This window comes from Dryobates pubescens, chromosome Z (genome assembly GCF_014839835.1).
Source record: "Dryobates pubescens isolate bDryPub1 chromosome Z, bDryPub1.pri, whole genome shotgun sequence".
Classification (NCBI taxonomy): Eukaryota; Metazoa; Chordata; class Aves; order Piciformes; family Picidae; genus Dryobates; species Dryobates pubescens.
The window spans coordinates 116228999-116252873 of record NC_071657.1 but is presented as its reverse complement, the minus strand read 5'-3'; the positions used below and the strand labels follow the sequence as shown (position 1 = coordinate 116252873).

Sequence of the window (23875 nt, the reverse complement as noted above, 5' to 3'; positions counted from 1 at the left end):
CAAAACAAGAGCCATGAAGAGCTCAGTGATGTACATGATGGGAACAGGCAAAGGGTTTGCAGAAGAAAGCTGGGAAGACTGTAAATGGCCTTGAGCTTCAAGGCGTCTATGAGTATGACATGGGGACAGCCACCCTCTCCAGCTGAGATGAAGCTAAGTGAGCTGGTCTAGAAATCAAGTGCTGAGCTTGAGCTAGTGTTTCCTTAGAGGTAGACTGGGTAACAAAGTGAGGTGTTGATGGTACCCTGGTCTGTACAACTGTGTGTGTACATCTCAATGTACACAGGGATAAAGGAAGCAGTTTCACAGCCTAAGGTGGAATCAGGGAAATGGGAGACTGTCCTGGAACAAATTTGTTACATGGGTAGAAAGTGCTTCTAATTACTTTTTTTAAGGAACTGTGGTTCTGATGCTGTTCACACGGTGGCACACTGGTTGGAATGGGTAAGTTCAAGGAGTGCTAAAAAATGGGAAGACAAACAAGCCATTGGATGTTGTGACTGTAGCATTCCCTGATCTATGCAGTTTGCAGTTCTCATAAGCTGAAGCCTGTGATTCTTCAAGCATTGTTTAATTTAGAACCCCTTTAAAATCGTGTTTTGTCTGGTTTCTAGCCTAAAACTCCCCTGGTGCAATTGGAGTCTGTTTCCACTCATCCTGATACTTGGGAGAAGAGACCCAACACCTACCTCACTACAACCTTTCACGGAGTTGTAGAGAGCAAGGTCTCCCCTGAGCCTCCTTTTCTCCAGGCTAAACAACCCCAGTGCCCTCAGATGCTCGTCACAGGACTTGCTCTCTTGACATGCCCCAGCACCTCAGTGTCCTTGTAGTAAGGTATCCCAAGCTGGATGCAGTATTTGAGGTGCAGCCCCACCAGGGTACAGGGGGACAATCATTTCCCTAGTCCTGCTGGAAGCACTGTTCCTGATACAAGCAAGGATGCTGTTAGCCACCAGACTACACTGCAGGATCAGCGTCAGCTGTCAAGCAGCACCTCCAGGTCTTTTTCTGATGGGCAGCTTTCCAGCCATTCCCCAAGCATGGAACATTGCATAGGGCTGTTGTGACCCAAGTGCTTTGTTAAATATTGTACCATTGGCCTCATTCCGTTGATCCAGACTGTCCATATCCCTCCGTAGAGCCTCCCTGTCCTCAAGCAGATCAACACTCCTGCCTAATTCAGCTTTGCCTGCAAACTTACTGAGGCTGCACTCAATCTGCTCAGTCCAGATCATTGGTAAAGATATTAAGAACATGCCCAAATACTGCTCTGTGTCTGGTTACCAATTGGGCCTAACTCCATTCATCACCACTCTTTTGGTACAGCCATCCAGCTATGCTGACTCACAAGAATTCTGTTGCTCCTACACCACTCAGGAACCGTTATTTTGTGTTTCTGGATCTGTCTTTTTGTCCCCAGTTTAATCCTTTCCCTGCTGCTTGGGGGTTTCTCCCCCCAAAAAAATATAAACACTGTTTCTTCATTGTTGCCAGTTTTGCTCCATCTGTTCCCGAAGCTGATGTTTCTGTTGCCCACCCGATCTTGGCTTTATATGTAATTAGTTACTCACCTGTTTACACGGGTGACCTTGCAAGATTGTGCTCCTCAAAATATCAAAAAATTCTATTTGGCTCACACTGGTTCTTAAAAATGCTTTTTCTTTTGTGGTTCCAACACAATGAAAAAACCTGCAGTTGCAAAAGAGATTTACAAGTCTTTTTCTTAGCTTTGGAGGAACTGTTGAAATTATGAAGGAGGAAAATGCAGCAAAGTAATTTGTTGTTTTTTTTTTTTTTTCTGCAAAGAATAAAAAGCCTTTGTAAGTTGTCTGGAATTTAAGTTGATTTTGGTTTAAAGCCTCTTAAATCAGGCTGTTTCCTGTGTCCTTGTTGTAGTTTGAGCTGGGTGCCCCCCTGGTGCATTCACTTCCTGTGTCCAGAAGTCCAGCCCAGAGGGATGGACACAGGAAATTGTGTATTTCCTACCATAATTCTTTGCACCACTATAAGATCCAGTGCGGAGTCTGGCACTTCCTCTTTCCTTCCCTCTCCGAGACTTGGTAACTGGGGGAGAGATCTCCCGGCCATGGGCCTGATTGGGCCCAAGGCCACAGGGGGATGGGCAGTCTCAGGCCTGGCCAGCTGAGACTAGCCCAGCAGAGGGAGGGGGAAGAAGGAGCCCTGGGGGTTTTGGATGCACCCTCAGGTGGGGATGGGATCTTTCTTTGTCACTGCGCTTTGGGTTTTCTGTAACATTCACTGCTTTCTATTTAAACTTTCATCACTTTTGCAATCCGTTTCTCTGAGTCGTTATTTCTGTCTGTGGTGGGGAGGGGACCTGCCCCAACCCATTACATTTTGGCGCCCCAACGTGGGGCCAACTGCAGCTCGGATTGCAAAAGATGGAGAGTTTAAATTTAGGTCTGGGCGTCGGTTTGGGTTTGGAAAGTTGGGGCTCAGGTTTTGTGTTACCGGGGCGACTGTGTGAACTCCTGTGGGCTGCAGAAGGATAGCTGGTGCGTAGCTGATGGCATGGAATTCCCTCCTGTTGTTTGGGAACAGCGAGGGGTGGTTCTTTCTGTGACTTTCTGCCCAGGGTAGCTTAAGAATGCTCGAGTAGCCTAAGAAGGCGAGACCTGCCTTCTCCTCGTTCCCTGCGGAGCGGCAGGGAGCGGAGGAGGGGCAGCGGCAAGCAGAGCGTGGTCGGCCCGCGGCCGCTGCGGGGAGCGGACACCCGCGGCGAGCGGGCAAGCGACTGCTGGAGGTGACTCGGACTCTGCATCGCGGCGACAGAGACGGCGGGGGCCGGGCCGGGCCGCGTTCAAGCGGCGGCGGCGGCACCGCCCGAGCCGGGCTGCGTTCAGGCGGCGGCGGCAGCTGTAAATCTTTCCCTGGTGTTTTCGGACGTGTTCCGAAAATGGCGCCGAGCACCTGGCTCCGCCTCCCTGCTTCTTCAGTGGGCTGTGGCGCAGCTCCTCCCTCTGCTGGGGGTGGAGGTTGTGCAGCCGGATGCTGTCCTGCCTCGGTACGCGAGCGCCCAGCCGGGGGGTGCGGAGTGCCTCTGACATGCATCCGTGTAGCTTTGGTCCGCATGAAAGCGGTTGGCTGCGGCACCCTGGATGGATTGAAAAAGGCAGTCGTGGAGCCGGATTGTTCCGACTGGCCTGCCCCAGGGGTGGAGAATTTGCCGCTGAATAGGAGAGTAAAGGCTTGGCTGAGAAGTTGTGAGGTATTTCCAGGTGACCAGGATGTCCCAAGGAGTCCACAAGGAATTCACACTGCAGGAGAAGGACTGCGTCGCTGGGAGGTTCCATCACATGAGGAAGAACAACTGGAATGGAATGATGCTTGAGCCTGAATGAGAGACTGTTTGAGTGGACGCCCAGATGAAGATGTGGACTTCGCCGGACATGTCATCAGAAGTTTTCTGATCTGATGATGTGTTTGGGTGCAAAGGTTATGGTATGAAATACAGGGGTGGCATGTTGTAGTTTGAGCTGGGTGCCCCCCTGGTGCATTCACTTCCTGTGTCCAGAAGTCCAGCCCAGAGGGATGGACACAGGAAATTGTGTATTTCCTACCATAATTCTTTGCACCACTATAAGATCCAGTGCGGAGTCTGGCACTTCCTCTTTCCTTCCCTCTCCGAGACTTGGTAACTGGGGGAGAGATCTCCCGGCCATGGGCCTGATTGGGCCCAAGGCCACAGGGGGATGGGCAGTCTCAGGCCTGGCCAGCTGAGACTAGCCCAGCAGAGGGAGGGGGAAGAAGGAGCCCTGGGGGTTTTGGATGCACCCTCAGGTGGGGATGGGATCTTTCTTTGTCACTGCGCTTTGGGTTTTCTGTAACATTCACTGCTTTCTATTTAAACTTTCATCACTTTTGCAATCCGTTTCTCTGAGTCGTTATTTCTGTCTGTGGTGGGGAGGGGACCTGCCCCAACCCATTACAGTCCTTGAGGAGACTCTTCACAGTCAAAGGATTCTGCTACACTTACATTTCCTCTCCCATTTCTTCGATTCCTATTCCTCAAAGCACAGGCCTGACTGCAGCTTCCACCTGAGCACGGGAGGTTGCTGATGCAGTGTTGTCCATATGTGACATGGTATGGCCATGGAATGGAATGACTGAGTGGGGCCTGACACCCCGAAATTGCTATCTCCAAACCAAAAAGTGACCAGCTGCCAAGATTACCACAAAGAGTAACTGAAGGGCTTCACCCAAAACTAAAGATTTCATGTCAAGGTCTGACACTGCAAACATTTCAGGTCTGTGATACTGTGATACTGTATTGCAGTGGAGGGAAAACCCAGTGACAGCAACATCTGCAAAGAGCTGACAAGGTAAAAAAAAAAAAAAAAATCATCAAATAGTAAACTGTTTTGTCCAAGAATTCTTGCTAACACACGGCATTGCTAATCCTTTAAATAATGGGCCGGGGTCCTGTATCAGCCCCTCACGGGCACGGCCCCTGCTCGACTACTTTGGGCCTGCGGAGGTGAGGGAGCAGCCGCGGTCCCTCGCCTCTGGAGAAGCCCAGACTGGAGCCTTCCAACCTCCTGATCTCCGAGCGGGTGGTGACCCCAGCTTTTCCTGTAAATAACCCCGATTTTGGGGGTTGTGAGAGAATTTGAACTCGGCGCCAAAACCCGCCGGCCGCCATAACTCCTCCGCCCCGTCCGCCCTGCCGACGGCCGAGCGCTCGATGCGCTTGCGAAGGGCGCCGCTCGATACGCTCAGTGCTGGAGCGGCGCTGCCTGGCGCGGGCGGAGGGGAGGCGCGGCGCGCGGCGCCAAGATGGCGGCGGCGGCGGGCTGTGCGTGAGTCTCCCTCGGCCCTCCCGGCCCAGGGCGGGCGGCGGGCCCGGGCGGCACTGCGCCGAGCCGAGCCGGCATGTGCGAGACCTACTCGCGGTGGCTGCTGCGGGTGTCGGTGGCGCAGATTTGCCAGGCGCTGGGTTGGGACTCCGTACAGGTCTCGGCCTGCGACCTCCTCACCGACGTGCTGCAGCGGTATCTGCAGGGGCTGGGCCGGGGCTGCCACCGCTACTGCGAGCTCTGTGAGTGCAAGCCGGGCAGGGGTTTGGGAACAGTGCTGTGGGGAGAAGGGCTGTGGGAAAAGACGCAGTTATTGCCGTTTGGACACGGTCCTGGGATGCCGGCAATGGGTGGCTCTGCTTGATCAGGGGTCTGGACCAAGTGACCTCCATAAGACCGTGTCAGCCTTGGCCATTCTATGAGGGGAAGCTGTGAGGCAGTGTTGTGGGCTGTGGGAAGGAGAGTCTGTGGGGAGGAAGGCTGTGGAGATATGGGGAGGGCAGTGCAGGGGGCTGAAGGTGCTTTGCAGGGGGTTGTCATGGAGACGTGGGCTCTGGGGCGGTGCTGGAGAGCTTAGGGAAATCGGGTTTGGGCAGTGGGTGCGAAGTGCGAGCATGAGGAACACCATAGGCTATGGGGCAGTGTTGTGGAGGCATGAGGAGGTGGTTTGTGGGGCAGCTCTGTGGTAAGAGAGCTTTAGGAAGTGGTCTGTGAGGGCCTGAATGGGCGTAGGGGTGGTCAGGCTGCGGGGCAGTGGTAGGTGCTGTGGCGTACTACATGTAGGGGAAGATCAAGGACATCTGGGCAGTGGAGCAGTGTAGGGACTGAGAGGATGAGAGTGCAAGCTGTGGGGCATTACTGGTTTACAGGGGCCCTAGTGTGAAGGAGAGGTGGTGAGCTGTGGGGCAGCAGGTTTGGCCTGTGGCCATGAGTGAGGACCTGGGGCTGTGGACTTGAGGGAAATGGAACTCTAAGGCAGTGTGTCTGGAGTGTGGGGAGATGTGGCTGTTGCCCCTGTTTCTCTGGCTATAGTATGCAGGCTGGTAAGTCGTGTGTACAGGAGTGGAGATGAGACTGTTTGCCTTGTTGCTGGGGCTGTAGTGTTCTAGATCTGGGAAGTAGGGTGTGCTGGTAGAGAAGAAGTAGCCACCAGCTCTCTTGCTGGGTGAGATGCTGCTGTGTTGTCCTGACTCATCTCTGGGCCATCCCATCTCAGGGAATGCTGAAGAGCTTGTGGGGTGGAGATGTATATGTGGGGGTCCAGAATGTGAGTACAAGGGGAAGTGCTGAAGCAGTAGGACCCAAGATTTGGTCTAGGTGTATGGGATGGGGAAGTGGGTGGTGTTAACCCCACAGCTGGGGTGTAATGTGTGTGTTTGAAATGCATGGAAATAGTGAAGAGATGGAGCTGCAGTACATGGGGTCTGAGAGGTGTGCCTGAGGGGAGTGAAGTCATCTGTGTGGGGAGGAAGAGATGTGACTAGAAATGCTATCTTGGGTCTGGAGTGTTCTGGGTTTAGTATATATCTGGAGGTGCTGGGGTCAGAGTTGTATGTGTGTAGGGATGATGTGTGGCTGTGGTGCCTGGCGGCAGCATGGGGCCATGTATGTGAGGCTGGGAATATGTATGGGGCCTTGTGCATGAGGCTGAGCTGTGTGTTTAGAGAGGAGAGTGATGGTACTGTGGGCTGGGAATGTGGGGGGTGGGTGGGGCTGCAGCATGTGAAGACAGGGATGCACTAGAGTGTTTTTTGGGGGAGATGGAGCTGTGGCACACGGGACATGGGAGGATGATGGGGCTGCATGTGGGAAGTGTGGCGTATGTATGTGAAGAACAGGAAGGATGGGGCTGGGGATAGTTTTAGTGCATGTGTCCTTGTGTGGATACAGTGTAAGAGGTTTGGCTGGATGTGGGAGGGACTGGAGTTCACCACAGTTGCCATTACAGTGGCAATTGAAGAAGGAGCTGGGAGTGATGGTGGGAGGCAGGATGTCCAGGGCCTTGCTGAATTTGGGGTGAGGCTGTGCGGGGGTGGGAGCATGGAAGAAGTGAGTTTAGATCAGTTAGGAGAGATGAGAAGTGAGGTTTGAGAGCAAATATGAGGGCTGCTGGCTGGGTCATGGAGTGTGTGGACAGGACGGAGAAGGAGCAGTAAGTATCACTGCTGGGTCTGGGAATGAAACAGAGGGTGAAGTCTTGTGTCCCTCAGGATTGTCTGTGTCCCTTCAGAGCCTTCAGTGGAGGTACTGGGAGTAGATGACCTGCTGGTCACCTGCAGAATATGGGGTATAGGAGAGTGGGATGACCAATTGCTCACTGAGTCAATACTGCTGGCTGGGAGGGATAACAGGGTGGTAGGGGCCTACTGGGTGTGGGAATGTCAAGAAGAGGGTAAAAATGTCTTGGGTCAGGAAGGGAATGGAGTTAGTGGTACGTGGGGAGAATGAGGCTGTCAGGATTGTTGCAAGGCCTGAATATGGGGAGCACTGGGGTGGATGTGTAGCTCAGGCTGTTGGTATGGTTGGAAGGTTGTGAGTGTGTGTGTGTGCGTGCAGAGGCCTTTGCTGTCTTGGGGTGCATTAAGAAGAGTGTTACCAACAGGCTGAGGAAAGATTGTCTCTCCCTCTATTGTCCCCTAGTGAGGCCACTTCAGGAGCACTTTGCCTTGTTCTGGCTTCTCCAGTTCAAGAGAGCCAAGGAACTACTGGAGAGAGTTCAGCGGAGGGCTATGAAGATGATGAGGGGGCTGGAACATCTCTCTGTTAGGGAAAGGCTGAGAGATCTGTCACTATCTGTCCTGGAGAAGACTGAGAAGGGATCTTATCAATGCTGATCAATAACTAATGGGTGGGTGTCAAGAAGACCGGGCAGACTTCTTTCAGTGGTGCCCAGTGACAGAACAAGGGGCAACAGACACAAACTGGAACACAGAAAGCTCCATCTGAACAGGAGGAAAAGCTTCTTTCCTGTAAGGGTAACAGAGCACTGGAAGAGCTGGATGGTTGTGGAATCTCCTCTGAAGAGACTCCAAACTCACCTTGGCATTGCAATAGTGGGTAACCTGCTCTAGGTGACCCTTCTTCAGCAAGGGGGTTGGAGTAGATATTCTCCAGAGGTCTCTTCCAGCTGCTACTGTGCTGTGTTTCTGTGTGAGTCAAGGAGGGTGTAACATGCTGGGAAGGACAGCAGTGATATGTGTGCAGAGATGGGGCTGCCCCTGCTGCTGATGCATGTGTACATGATGAAGGGGCGACAGAGGTGTACATAGTGGAGAGGCTAGCAGTAGTGAGTGTGCCCTGTAGGAATGAGTGTAGGCTACTTGTGCCTCCTCTGCTGAGAGGCACATGTTCTCCCTTTCTTTGGCATCATGGGAAGTTGTGGGGTTGTAAGTTTCTCCTGCTCTGCATGTCCACATATACTTGTGGAGGAGGAAGTCCTGGAGAGCCCCTGGGGCAGAAGTCAGAGCTGCTACAGTTAGATCTGGCATCAGGGAAGGCATTTGGAGGAAGCAGGCATTGGAGCTGGGGTGGATAAATGTGACTGGTTGCCAGAAGTGCTGATTGAGGAAAAGGTGAGCTTATGGGACACTTGGAGATACTGCTGCAAACTCTTGGAGTTCTGGGTGGAATAGGTTTACTCATAAAATCTTTCAGCAGATTTGGACATGAAGCTGTGTATGGTCACTCTGGAAATGGAACTGTGCAATATTAAACCAGCAGCACCAGTGCAGCTGCTACATCTCTCAAGTCTCTGTCAGTTCAACCAGAAATTATCTGTAAAGAGATTGAAGAGGATAAAATAGAGAGTGAGGGAGAACTGGATTATGGGGTGGAAAAGAGGCTAACGTAGGCTGGCTCGGAGCCGTCCTTCAGTACAAAGGTCAATACAAAATTCGGGGAGGTGCTTTTGTAACTGGATCATTGCCTGTGCAAGAGATGAATTGTTGAGCAGTGTTGCTCTTTGAGTTCAACTCTGCCACAGGTACAGCAATGTTTGTAAGGAAAAGACTCAGACATAGTGAAAATACAACCTTTTCCTTTTGGTGCTTGAGGAATTGGAAGTGCATAGAACTAAGGTATCCCTCTCTTGCTTCATTCTCCCTCATTGAGTGGAGAATGAATTATCACAGTTTGGGTTTTTTTTAAATTTATTTTCCTTTTGTAAAGGAGAAGGAAAATATGTTGTTTTCATGCCAGTGATACGGTATTTCTTGTATTACCTCTCTTAAAATGATTCCTGTATTTATTTCTGTAAAAGGTTTGTAAAAGACATCTTAATACTCTGCTTCTGTCTCCCTGCTTTCTCAGAATTGTTTCCTTTTGCTCCTAAAATAAGTTGCTGCACAAACCCAGTTCTGGATGAATGAGCTGAATTTTGCCATGGTTTTGCATAAGCAGAATTAATTAAATTTCAATTGTAGCATCTTTATTGTCAGTGTGTTATCTCAGAGTCAAACCAGTGGGGTTTGAGTTAGCAGGGTTGTCAGCTGGAGGGACATAATCTTTGTATTCAAAACTGAATAGATTTATTCTGACGTAACTGAGACAGTTCTGAAAAGCATGGTATTGCTGTTCAGTTATTTTTCTCAGTTGCAAAAGAAAATTATGGCTTTCCCAGCTGTGTTAGATCTTTGTTCCAGCTGTTACATCCCATTAGGAGAGCTACATTTAAGATTTTCATTACTTTTCTGCTGTTGTTTCTTTGCATTTGTGGTAGCTGTAGTTGATGGGAGCTTCTGTGGCTGCAAAGAGAAGGCAAAAGGATTTGCAAAGCAGGCTTGAGATGTTTTTGATGCTGTGAAATGCTTCTGAATGCAGTGTTGGGGGTGGAGGAGAGAGTGAACTTACAGGGGAGAAAATAAGGTTTTTCCTGTTAAGTGCAGCACATTATGCTGTTTGAATATGTGGACAGCTTCTAAGAGGAAGCCTATTCAGTATGCTTTACACTTCACAGAGGTTTTTATCCTAGAATTTAAATAAAGTATTTGAAAAACACTAGTGGAGTGTGTGATTAAGGTACTGAACTACAAAACAGATTGACTGTATGGTTTCTGAGAGCAGAGTTCTACATTGTTGCTGTTCATTTTAAGTGGAGGTGAAGGGAACTGTTCTCTTACGTGCCCCCTTGTTTTGCACTCACATTTCACATGGCTGGATAGAGGTGGTAGCACAGCTGGTGTTTTGGCTTAAGATTTTCTTATATGTGTTGGGGTTTTTTTACAGTGGGGAACTGTCCAGTGAAGGCAGTCCAGTACCTGCTGGGAGGGTTGATTATAGGCATGCAGGATACATTATGCTTTACCTCCTGACTTCGCACATCCAGTAAGAAAGTTCAGTTCCCAGTATATTTATGTAGATGGTACAATTATTTACAATAGGGGTGGTGAGACACCTGGTACAGGTTGCCCGGGGAGGTCATGGATGTCCCCTTCAAGGCCAGGTTGGATGAGGCCTGGGCATCCTCTTGTCTAGTAGAAGGTGTCCCTGCCCATGACAGGGGAGTTGGAACTAAATGATCTCTAAAGTCCCTTCCAACCCAAACCATTCTGTGGTTCCTTGATTCTGTGAATTCATGGGAAGGATGAGAAGCAGTTATGATTTATGCTCCCAAAAGCCTGATTTCTCTATTGCATTGCTTTAAAAAGCAACCAGGTAGAAGCTACCTAACTGTAATCACTAAAGGCACCTAGGTAGACAAAATCCAATTATCTTCTGCTAAAACTGAAGCATAATAAACTAGACAATTAACTTTTGAGATGTATTGGATCTTGGAGGGGGTTTACCACCACTCCTCAAATTTTCAGCATTGAACATATGCTTGGATATCCTGTGACTTTATCTTTTTCTACTTAAATTTCTGTACAGTGAGGAAGTGAAGTTTAACACTTGCTTTGTAGTTTCATATTGTGTGACTGTTGGTTTCAAGATTATTTTAATGTAAACAGATACATAGAGTATCTGCAGTTGGAAAGAAGCCATAAAAATTGCAGAATCACAGCATGGTAGAGGTTGGAAGGGATCTCTGGGGACTATCTAGTCCAGCCTCTTGCTAAAGCAGGACCATCTATAGGAAGTTGCACAGGAGCGCACCCAGGTGGATCATGAAAGTCTCTAGGGAAGGAGATGCCAGAGCCTCTCTTGAGCAGTCTCTTCCAGTGTTTCATCACCCTCACAGGAAAGAAACATTTCCTCCTGTTCAAATGCAACTTCACATATTAGTGCTTGTTGCCCCTTGTCCTGTCACTGGTACCACTGAAAAGGGTCTGTCCCCATCTTCTTGACCCCGGCCCTTTAGATATTGATAAGATCCCTTCTCAGTCTGCTCTTCTCCAGTCTAAACAGCTCCAGGTCAGCCTTTCCTCATCAGAGAAATGCTCCAGTCTCTTCATCATCTTGGAAGCCCTCTGCTGGACTCTGTCTAGTATATCTCTGTCTTTCTTTAACTGGGGAGCCCAAAACTGGGCACAGTACTCCAGGTGTGGCCTCGCTGGGGCAGAGGGGTAAAGAACCTCCTTCAACCTGCAGGTCACACTCTCTTTAATGCACCCCTGGATACCATTTGCATTCTTGGCCATGAGCACATTGCTGGATAATCAAGTCCAACTCCCTGCCCCTCACAGAGACTGCCTAAATCTAAGGGGTTTTATAATATATACACACACAACACACATATATGTGTGTGTATATATACATCATATACATATATATACACAACATCTTAAATATAAATAATATATTACATTTTATGTTAATAATGCAACTGCATTTCTATTAAAAAGGCATGTTCTGATCTATTGAGCACCAGATTATAACTAGGAGGAAGAATGACAGGTTTTGCAGAATGTTTTGCCAAGAGAGACCTGGCTCAGAACCTGCTCCAGTGTAACTGCAGAATCTCCTGTAAAGGAAAGTGTAATTTCTTTGTAGCAAATCTCTGCTTTGGAGAATGCAAACAGCAGACCAGTGTTTTCATAGAAGCAATAAGGTTGGAAGAGACCTCAAGGATCATCAAGTCCAACCTGTCACCCAAGACCTCATGACTACTAAACCATGACATCAAGTGCCACATAATTACCACAGGAGACAATTCACCTGACATCAACCAAGTTTTTATTTTTCTAATTAAATGTGAAATTTACTTTGTATGTTTTCTTCATTTTTCTTTTTTTAGCTACTTCACTCTTACAAGTATGTAATAATTATCTCTATCAAAGTGTTAGATTTTGATCAATTTAAATGATCTGATTTCCTGTGCTGATGCTGAATGACTCTTGTAACAAGTACCTATCCAGAGCCCATAACATTCTTTATGTCCTGATAACCTTAAATGTTGATGTTTTCAAGCTAATTAACTTATTGCTGGCTACCAATAAAGAAGGGCAGTTTGGTTTTTTTACTTGACATTTATGAGGTTACTGGTAAAAGAAGCAGACTCTGAGCACCAGTAACAGCACTACAGTCTGGGGTTGGAGTAGCTGGAGAGCTGCCAAACAGAAAGAGACCTGGGGGTACTGATTGACAGCTGGCTGAACATGAGCCAGCAGTGTGCCCAGGTGGACACAAAAGCCCATCAAGAATAGTGTGGCCAGCAGGAGCAGGGAAGTCATTGTGCCCCTGTACTCAGCACTGGTCGGGCCACACCTTGAGTACTTGTCCAGTTCTGGGCCCCCCAATTTAAGAAAGACATCAAGATACTTGAACGTCTTCAGAGAAGGGCAACGAGGCTGATGGGAAACAATCCCAGCTCCCTCAGCCTGTGAGGAGAGGCTGAGGGAGCTGGGATTGTTTAGCCTGGAGAAGAGGAGGCTCAGGGGAGACCTTCTTGCTGTCTACAACTACCTGAAGTGAGGTTGTAGCCAGGTGGGGGTTGGTCTCTTCTCCCAGGCAACCAGCACCAGAATGAGAGGACACAGTCTCAAGCTGTGCCAGGGGACATTTAGGCTTGAGGTGAGGAGAAGGTTCTTCACTGAGAGAGTTGTTAGCCATTGGAATGGGCTGCCCAGGGAGGTGGTGGAGTCACCATCCCTGGAGGTGTTCAAGAGGGGACTGGATGTGGTGCTTGGTGCCATGGTCTAGTAGGCATGAGGTGTTGGGTGACAGGTTGGACTTGATGATCTTTGAGGTCTTTTCCAACCTTGTTGATTCTATGATTCTAAAAAAAGCATTTGCCTGCGTGGTAACTATATTAGGACCCTTTTTCCCCACTTAAGTGCCATCAAGTAAGGCATATATGCTTACTAAATAATCTTCTGTGTGTGCTTCTGACTGTTGTTGGTGATGCTGGGTGGAGACAGTATATTGTCTCCTTGACAGTTATCCTGGAATTACTGTTCGGTGTAGATACATGAGTATTTAATGTGTGACGGGGTTGTGTTTTGTGCTGGAGCACAAGGAATCCATGACTGAGTCTGTAGTAAAAACATTGATGAGCTCTACCTGATAATTTTCTGGTTAAAAAGAAATTTAAATAAAATCTCTTTTATAGCGGACCTGGGGGTGAACACTGAACTATTTATAACCAACTGTATGTGTTGCATGGGTAGTGACTCATTAATTTTTCTCAATGTATTTATTGCAGAGCTGCAGTTGCTCCCTTTGAAAAAACCTGACATGAAACTAAAATATCTTTTTCTGTTCTGTACTTACTCGTTACATTTTCACTGATTCACATCAGCTTTGGGCCAGGAAGGAGGAGCTGGTGGGCATGAATTTGAAAAAAGTAAAGGGGTTATTCCTGAAACTGATCTGAGGAAAGTAAGATACTTTTTCCCTAACTTTCACCTACTCTATCCCTTTTTTCTTTCTTTCTTTCTTTCTTTCTTTCTTTTTTTTTTTTTTTTTTTTTAGGGGGGGGATGACATGGCCATTATTCAGCTTGTTGGCTGGAGGAATTCCTGAGATGTCTCAAGAATAACTAGTCTTCAGTAGCTAGTAAAAATTCCTGTTCCGTACAAACCAAAAGCCAGCTTTTACTGCTTGAAGGGGCATTAGTGCACTGCCCTTGTTCTGTTTGGTTAGATTTTCCTCCTGTGCAGCTAACTCTACCTGCAGGTGATGCTGAGCAGCAGGGTGGAGGGCTGGACAACTTTCCACCCAAGAACCCAGCTCTATGTGGATTTCCCCATCATTTCAGTGCCGTACTTTTTTGGGGGATCCATTTCTGTGTGCAAATTTCTCCTCACCCAGCGTTCATCCTCATGAATTAGGGAAGCTGAGAGTACCATAACTGCAGGGCCATTCCCACAGGTTTCTGGTGAGCTGGTTTGACATGGAATTGTCTTAATTTACCTCTGCTGGTTGCTGTGGTTATATTGGCTTCAGAGCACAGTTTCCATTCAGGGAGATATTACAGCTTAAAAGCTCATGAGAAAGGTGTTTTCTTAGTTCACTGTTCATGGGGTGAAGAGAAGAGTTGTAACTTGCTGGATGAACTATTCCCATCTCCTTCTATCTCTTCCCCGTTCTGGACAGAAGATGGTATTTGAAGTGTTGTGGCACAGAAAACAGCAAGAAGCTGGAATCCAAAAGCACCAAAGCTGTTTGTGATCTGGCACTGATGTGCTGTGTGACATTGGATTAATTATTTCACCACGAGGCTTCAGCATCTGAATTTTTAAACTGAGGGTAGCACAGCTATCTGAAGAATGTTGAGACAAGGTCAATATGTACAAATTAATTTATTTTTTTCTTCTTCTTACATAGTATAGTCATAGAAAAAAGCCTGAAACTAAATGAAAGACTGGGAGACCTGTGCTATGTGTTTGTCAGCATTCTCTTTCATGTGTCTGACTTACGCTCTTTTAGTAAATTTTCATTAAATCAGAGAAAAACCTGTTTAAAAGGGGAAAGGGAAAAAAAAAAAAAGGCATAAGGCCTTTATTTGAGAAATCACCTGCAATTATATTTAATGCATTTTTGTGCTGTGTATATTTCCAGTTGATAACTGTTTCGATTTAAACACAGATAGGAATGCAGACCTGAATTTTTTGGTACACTTTTACCACTGAGGTGTCTCTCTTGAAATGAAGAGGTTAACCGATCCCTCTGACAGTTGCAGGTTTAAATTTTTGTAGCTTCAAATAGTCTTCTAACTTGGCAGTGTCTCTTTAGAGGCAAATGTCAAAAATACAGAAAAATTGAATCATCTTCATTTTTTTTGATTACCTGTTTGTTTTTGGATTTTTATTATATGGTTGCTTAAATATTTTCACACTTCAGTTCCATGTCGTAGTTGCTTCTCTGCCGTGTGTTCTTGGTAAGCACCTGCAGGGCAAAGTCCTTTTTAGCATTTATCACTGGCTAATCACATTGGTACACTTTCTTGGAGGTTAAAAAGATCATGTGCAGCTCTAGGAAAAGGTCTTTTCCTGTCATAGTGATAAACTGGATTAAACTTTCACCCTGAATACATAATGGTTCTGGTGTCAAGAGGCACATGCTGGGCAAGGTACTCAAAACACATTTTTGCAGCCCTAGTAATGGGGTGGATGTGGTGCATCTTGCAGTCCTGTGCCCTGTGTTGTCAAGCTGGGAAACCTTTTGCAGCCTTTTTCCTGCCTGTGCATGTGGGTTTTCTTCCAAGGGAATCTGGATATGAGCAGTGTGTGTCCATGCCTATCTGGATATTTTCCAGGTCTAGGCAATGCCCACCTGGGAATAAGTAGTATGAATCCCCATCATCCTGGGGACAGCACAGCCAGTGATTCCAGGAGTGTCTGGGGAATAAATGCTCTCTACTGGTGGCCTTGTTGAAAAGTTTTCCCCAAGTTTTCTTTTTAAATGCCTGTCCAACTTGTACCTGTTAAGTATTGACACCTTAGAAAATGGTTCCACAAGTCTGTAGTCTGAAGAGCAACTAGAAATGACAATGCAAAATTTCTTAGCTATGTCAGTTACCTAACTTTCATTTTATTTCACTTTAAGGAGAAAGCACTCTTCTATCTGCCTAATAACTACAGGGATCTCATAACTACAGCAGATTGGCGATATCCTCCTTCAGTTATGTTTATGCAAGGCTCCACATTTCTATCCCTAGTGCTTGCAGAAGAAACTGCTGTTGTACTGGTCCTAGATATACAGACACAAAATCTGAGATAGTTCCTGTCATATGGGGTTCACGTTCTAAATGCAGATGGGCAAAAGAGGCGCTAACTTGGCCTGATCTCCTTTTAGCTGCAGAGAATTAAAACATGAGCAACATGCCCAGAGTTAAACAAGAGGCCAGTGTTGCAGGGCTGAGAATCAAAACCATAATCTGAGTATTATCCTTATCTTCACTGTGAGACTAAGAAAAGAAATTCTAGAACAAAATTCTTATTTTCTAAATGTACCTGCAGGCATAAGTTGGCCGGGGGGTTGAATTCATCCAGTGATGTGAGAACCAGCCTGCTCGACTGCATCGGCTTCGAGATAAACCGAGAAGAGATTAGGTTAAAGGACAAACAAAAGAGACCCCCCCTTGCCCTGTCCTCCAAAGCTGGGACTTCACAATAGTGATTGTGTTCCTTCAATAGGCACGGGCTGGTTTTCCATAATGACTTTTTAAAGTAAATCACAGCTTATCATCATGTAGGGATATAATATCTTCATAAGCCAACTATACAGAGTTTTCATAATTCAGTATAGGTTTATTGAATTTTAAAAAAAAAATCATGTTTGGAGTTTAAGGCATCTTTTTTGTGTGTGTTATTATTATGAAAAGATAAGATGAGAATCCAAGTGGTGCTTTAACTATCAAAGCCAGGTGCCTAGTTGTCCCTCCAGAGGCCTTCAGCAGGATTTCCCTCTGTCAGGTCATGGAAACCAAGTCGCTTGGAAGACTTCTGTACTCTACAGTTTAAATCTTTCAGCCAAATTACATGTGTAGAACAAACTGCATCCTCTCTTGGATTCTTTTCTTGGAAATCATATTAAAGATCCAGGAAGGTTTCACCATACTTTTCATCAGGAAAAGAAAAATTTGCCAGTAGAGTCAAACTTAAATTGCATCTCAGGAAATCAGCCCCTCAAGTTTAGTGTAAAATACTCCCTTCTCATCAGACCACTACTTAATATTCCAGTGTTTCATCTGGGAGGTATATCTATCTGGTAGGTAAAGTGACTCATAGTTTATCAAGCCCATAGATTTCATCTGTTTGAAAGATACTATGTGAAGTATTTCTGTTATCAAGAGATACATGAGATACCTTCTTTTTTGTTGGTTTGGTTTGGGTTTTTTGCTACCCGTAAACTACAGGTAATACAACAAAATGAAATACATTTTTTCCAGATTGAAAAATAAAGTTTTGTCTGTTGCATCCTGATAAAAAGACATTTTCTGCATATTGAGGGCTTCTTTCATTCATTTGAATTTACGTTAAGGAACTGAAAACTTTTTAAAGTGATGTTTCACGGTGTTCTTGGCTGTTGCAAGTTAAAGCTGCCTGTTGCTGCTCCCTTGGTTTTGCTTGATGTGCTTTTTGAGGTGCAGTTCTTTAATGGTATTAATTGAAACAGAGTGATATGGCTGGAAACAAAACACTCTTCAATGAGAGTGTGTTCTCACCCCAGAACACCGTAGCACCTGGTCAACAGCAGAGCTGTGGGCCAGGAATCTCCCGTACCAGTGGTGAGCAGTGCCACTGTAATCTCTAAGCCTAGGTTCTGAGGTTAATTGTTTTTAACTGGATTTTTGCAAAAATGTTCTTTTGTTGTTGTTTTCTTTCTGTTGCAGATGGCCGCACAGATCCAATTTTGGATGATGTAGGTGATGCCTTCAAGCTTATGGGGGTTAACCTGCACGAGCTTGAAGATTATATACACAACATCGAACCTGTCACTTTCGCACATCAAATCCCTTCGTTTCCTGTCAGCAAGAACAATGTCCTGCAGTTTCCCCAGCCAGGAAGTAAAGATGCAGAAGAAAGGAAGGACTACATCCCTGATTATATGCCACCTATTGTGTCCTCTCAAGAAGGTGCGAAACTGATCCTTTACTTAAAGCTTTTGTCTCTGTGTGTTTGCATATTTGTTCTCATCCTTGAGCAGTTTGAGTTGTGCTGCCCTGTAGCAGTCGCTCAGAAAGGACTCACTGGGTGTCACACAGGCGTAGTTTCAAAACAGGGAGCAGTACTGTGGCAAGTTGGTTTTTCACTCCTTTACTTTCCTTAAAGGTTAATTGGTGTCAAAATGCATGTTTCTATAATGCATTTATACTTTATGTTTTTGGATGACAATAGAATGAGTTCTTCATTTATGTGATAGCCTCCCTTTTATATGTACTGCCAGAATGGTAAAGATCTTTACTGCTGAGAAGACTGACACAGCATTCCCAGCTCCTAACAGCTGCTGCTTCTTCCTTTGAACAAATTTAACAAAAAAAACCCACCAAACCCAAGAACACAAAACTCTTCAAATTAAAATTAATTCAGATTAAAAATAAGGAAGTAAGAGTCACTTAGAGGCACAGCACTTGCTTTTAATTGTCTTTGCTAACATTGATTAGAATTTCTTTATTACTGCTCTGCTTTCCTTCCCTTTCTTGTGTAAAAGTTCAGTGGATAGTAGGGGGTTGATGATCACTGTAACAGTGAAACCAACTGTACAAGCTGCAGTTAGCCTGCAAATGTTAACTGTGAGAGTGGAAAAAGCAATATAGTTGGTGGGGTTTTTTTAATCTTTAAGAGACCTTCAAGAAATATGACCTAGACTAACTTCCCTTTAAACAGTGAACATCACACAACTATTTCTTGTGGGGAAATAAACATATTTAAGTTTGTGGACCACATACAAAAATTTCACACTAAACTTTATTTTCCAAAAGAGTGTAATGAACATGTGCAGTCCTCACAAGATACTTAATTTATAGTGCCCATGGGGACAGAATGGTTATTGTGCTCTGTTATTCCTCTTTTTTAAGATCTAAGATCTCAAAAGCTGCACATGGAAATATATGTAAAAAGTTCTGCCCAGTGTAAAGATGAACATAAACGACATCACCTTGATGGGTCAGCAAAATCCATTGCTATTCTGTTGCACATGTCACATGGGGCAGTTTTTCAATGATTTACTAAGCTGTAGCAAGCGTGTGTTCAGCTGGATAGATGTAATTACTATGTGCTGCTGTTAAACTAAGTGAAATTGCAGTCAGGAACAAGTATCTGAAGTGTCTAAAGGGCCATCGGATACAATGGTTTTAAGCATGTTCAGAACAAACGCTCTATTTCTAGAAACAACGTGAGGACTTGCTCATGCTGGTGAGTATTTTGAAGCTCTGTAACACCTTATGTTTCAGTTTTTTCTTTAATTGCATTGTTATTTTAAAAATCAACAGTGTTTTAATGTCTCCTGCCTTAATATAACCCAGGAAGTGAAACTGCTGTTCAAAGCAAAGCTATTTTCTTGGATTGATAAGGAGATACTAAAATATCCCCCTTGTGAAGTTTGTTAAAAGGGTTGTTTTTAAAATCTTACAATGAACTCTCTTAAACCAGGAAGAGACACACAAAATGTAAATATCATATATGTAGACAGCATTAATAAGAGAAAAGTCTAGAGGAAGAAGACATGGAGAAGTGAATAAGGTTTTTAACTACCCTGTTCTGGCTACTCTCTTGAAATGCTTTAGATTGGTATTTCAGGAGGTAAATAAACACCGTTCTGTCAAAGCAATCCTGCATCTTTGAATAACAAGTTACCCAACATTTTGGGGGGGGTGTTTGTTTGTTTTGGGTTTTATGTTTGTTTCTTTGGGGTTTTGTTTTGTTTTAACTTCAAAAATCATACATGAAAAATACGCAAGAAAGATCAAATCCACCAAGACTCAAAGCAGCAGTGGAAAAGTATCTGAACAGGGGGAGTGAGAGATGAGAGTCATGCAGATTCAGCCTGGCATAGAAAGAGAGGCTAAAAATTGAAATGGGGACAGTTGTGCTTTTTTTTGTATGTAACTTTTTATACTCTTTCTCTTGCTACTTAGATCCAGGAGTTAGATTTTAGCAGTCCTTATAAATAATGTATGAATCCTTTTAACACCCGAAGCAAGAAGATATTATTTCCAAAGTTGGATGAGAACCAGGAAAACTTCTGATGCCTGAGGCTAGTGTATCAGAGGACCTATAGACACAACTTCAAAAAAATGAATACAATATATTTTTCTAATGGAAATTTAAAGCAAGCATTAAATAAAGCTGCTGAATGCAGGTTTGTTGTAGTTGGTTTAAAATACAGCTAAGACCATTTTAATGTTGGATTAGGTGTTGTCTGAAAATACTCCTTGTAAATTGTGTATCCTACTTTCTTTTTTAGAAGAGATGAGGTTGTTCAAGAAGCTGTTGTACATTATTCCAAATCAAATTTGGAAGAAAAGCATTTACTTTCAGTGATTAAAGGAAGGCATTGTAAGAATTGCAGAATTGAAGAACTGCAGAAGCTATTTGAGTAGTTTTCAGATCTTTATAGAGTAGGAAAAAAACCCATGCTGCTGCTAAGATTGTGCAGCTCATAATATTTGAGTGTTTTTGAGTAGGCACTAAAGTCGGTAATGAAGGAAGGTTTCCTGCGCGTTACGATGTATAATATAAATCTTTCAGTCACTTAAAGGAAGCATCAGGATGACTTGTTATTTCCAATTTGGTATTGAAGCCTAGAGTTCAGCACATTTTAGGAATATTTATTTACTGATAGAATTCAGAAATTACTTGTACTGATGTATTTTAGCAGTAATGTAGCCGTGACAGTCTAGGGGGATGAGCAGAACAAGGTTTGTTGGACAAGGTAATATCATCACATTTTATCAGTTGATCTCATTAGAAGAATTATCTCTTCACAGGTAATTTTAGCTGGGTGCTTCAGTAAGAAAAAGCTTTTTTTATTTTTATTGTTAATTTGAAAAACAAACCAAACTAGTGTTCAGTATGCACCATGACCAGTAGGTGTTGCTAACCTCCTTCTCCAGAGTCCTCCAGTTCTGCACATGTAACTAACTTCTTATTTTCACTTACTCTAGAACCACTGCCATTCAGAGTATTCAGTCTACCCAGCAGCTTGTGGGATGTGTTAGTTATCATTCCCAAAGACTTGATAAGAGCACAAAGCTCTGTCCAGCCCGAGAAGAGCCATTTCCTTCCTAAGTATTCAATAACAAGAAATGCTGAAACAGCTCTCTAAATGATTCCTGAAGTTGTGGGGGAAAAGGAGGAAGGCAAATAGGGTTTCAAGATCTGTAATGTGTATCAGTTGTAAGTTTGGTTCAGTGGTACAAGTTTTGTCCTAAGAAAGTAGAAAATTTTTTCTTGCCTTAAATATGTTGTGCCTCATTTCAATAACGTGCACTGACTAAATCATCTGGTACAGATTCCAAATGCCTGCACTGTGAGAATCTGCATATAAAATTTATTTGTTTTATAAAACAAAATATAAAACTCAGTATTGCCATGGCAAATGTTGGGGTTTTTTAGCATTATTTTTACAAAGGCCACTGAAGGGATAATTTTATGCCAATGTATCATGATGTTCGCTGTCTGCCTATTTTTAATTAGTCTCCTTTTTGTTTTTTGAGTTATTTTAGTGCTGTTGTCACTAAAATGTCATGGTAGACTTGTAAGACAGATTAAAAAAAGAGGAAAAAAATAAATTAGTTGCAAAACATGATGGTCATGCTTTATTTCTTGTGCTTTAATGTAAAAGAACATAGAGTATGCAATAATACAGCAACGTCATAGAAATTGTTGATTGCATTTGAAGCAAAACAGTACTGTGCTGAAACTAGGCCAGTTGAGAAAGCCCAGATGCTTTTCCACAGCTAATAATAATCACTATTAAATTTTGTGGTAATGCTGAGAGCCCTGGGTCCTGATGCTTTAAGAACATGTATCAGTCTCCATAACTGAAAGAAAGAAAAGTGAAGTGTGATTCCTACATGTGCTGTGGTAACCTTATTTTTAAGCAATCTGGAATGAATTTCTAGTGGTGCCTGCTGCCTCTTTGTGTTACCACCTTTTTAATAATAACAATAGTAGTAATAACAGTAACACTGTATTATAAAAACAAAACTGAACAAAAGCAACAACAACAAAAAAACCCAAATTGAAAGAAAGAAAGAAAGAGGAGGAAAAAAAAAAAAAGAAACATCACTTTATTGCTGTTTTCTTTTTCTGACTCGTTTGGTTGGTTGCTTGGTTTGGGGTTTTTTTGGAAGTCACAGGTTTATCTGACTAGAAGACCAACGAAATCGTTGCTTTAGTTAATGCAATGCTGTTCACAGGCTGTTACATTGGCATTAAACCTTCATTGCTCGCACTATGATTGTGCCGGAGTACATCAGAAAGATGAGGCAGTCTTCTCCCCATCGCTGAGAATTTTTGTGAGGAGAGAGGGGTAGCTCGTAGAGAGTCAAACTTCCTCCTTTTTTCTTGCTACTTCTTTTTCCCCTGACTTCTGTTTCATACCACTTCACTCCCTCTTCCTAGAGGTTCAACTCCTTTTCCTTAAAGATGTTGTAGAAACAAGCATCATCAAGTCTAGTTAAGCACTGGCACTGTATTTCTGATCATCGAGTTCAGAGCAAATTACAGATTATTTGTAGCTTTTTCTGTCAGTGTTTTATTTCCCTGGCAGATTAAAGCATGAAATTGTTGATCTTCTTACAGTCTTGTCTTTTCCTCTCATTGCTGTTCATGTGATGTTTGTACCTGTTACCCACCAAAACCTAGTGCTAGTAGCCACTTGGAAGCATAGAAATTCAGCTGTCCAGTTATACATTGGCTGGGAATATTTCTATTTTTTTCATGCAATATTAGTTGCTAAAAATCACATTTGAATTGATGAGCATGTTGGAAATGGGAGTGAAGCAAAGTGCTAATCAAAATAACATGATTTTTGCATCTGTTATCAAGAGTCTAGTGATGCTAGAATTATAGTTGTGTAAAACATGAAGCGTTGTGGTGGCATAAAGCATTAGTGTCTTAACTCCAGTCGCTAGATATATCAAATTTTAAATCGTCAGTGGCCCCTCAGTCCAACAGTGCTTTCTCTGGCAGTGGTCCAGAACTGAATGTAGCAAGTCTTGGATCTCAAACCAGTGTCATTTCAATCTCTGGCTTCCTCAAGGGTTAAACAAAGGCAATACTGCTTTTCTAAATTAGCACAAGATGGGCTTTAAAATGGATACTGGGTATCAGCTTTACCATTTTGATAACACACGTCTCTCTTGTTTTTAAGCCTTTCAGCCCTTTCCCAGATCTATTTTAACCCCACAGACTAACTCTTCTTCGTTCTAGCAGCTGCAGCAATGATTTTAAACTAACAATAATCTTTTCAAGAGCTTTTCCAGTGTACTTGGTTAGGAAACTACCACCCATCAACAAACAGGTACTGTGTAGTCAACCAGTTTGAAGAGTTAAACCCCTGCCAGACTGCAAACACTTTGCTCCTGGCTGCTAACCGTGCCTGCTTGCTGAGTATTTTCAAGCATCCTTTAGCCGTCCGTGCAGTCTGCTGAGTGTTAGAAGCTGATTGCTTTTGTGAGAATGAGTCTTCATGTATGCATCAGCCTAGCAAGGAGAAAGCAACAGGAGAAACAGACAAAATGAGAAAAGCAGCCAAGCTTGAGATGCAGACAGAAGAAAAGCATTGGGAAAGAGCCAATAGGAGAGGCAGGTTTCAAAGAAAAAGGAAAATATGAGACAGGAACAAAAAAAGTGTACAGAAAATGTGGCTGGTTTAAATCTTGCCATTAGACAGAAAAATAACTTTCATGGAAGGCGTGCTGATAAAGCTGTAATTGGGAAGACAACTGTATCTTTGCCTTTTCTGGAGAAGTTGTATCATAATCGAATGCATAATTTCCAGTGAAATACTGTAAGAAAGGATTTAATGAAGAAGGGTTTTTTTTTTAAAAAAAAAAAAAGCTCAAAATGTCAAGCTAAATAGCCTTTCATCAAAGAGCTTCATTTAATTTGCAGCATTTGGAGGGAGAAAAAAAAATCAATGTAATAAGTGCCATAGTAAAACTTTATCCATGGCAGAAACTAAATCACATAGCTGGGATCCATAGGCTGTGGAGATGGAGGCATACA

General features: G+C 44.1%; 1 protein-coding gene across 1 annotated transcript in view; it reads left to right on the top strand.

Moving 5' to 3' along the window:
• The first annotated feature begins 4793 nt into the window (after positions 1-4793).
• TAF3 (TATA-box binding protein associated factor 3) overlaps positions 4794-23875 on the top strand; it is a 122211-nt gene continuing 103129 nt past the window's right edge. Inside the window, exons 1-2 of the mRNA XM_009900254.2 lie at positions 4794-5062; positions 17533-17775. Coding sequence (XP_009898556.1) covers positions 4897-5062; positions 17533-17775 — 409 coding nt within the window. The 5' untranslated portion in view covers positions 4794-4896. The remainder of the gene's footprint in view (positions 5063-17532; positions 17776-23875) is intronic.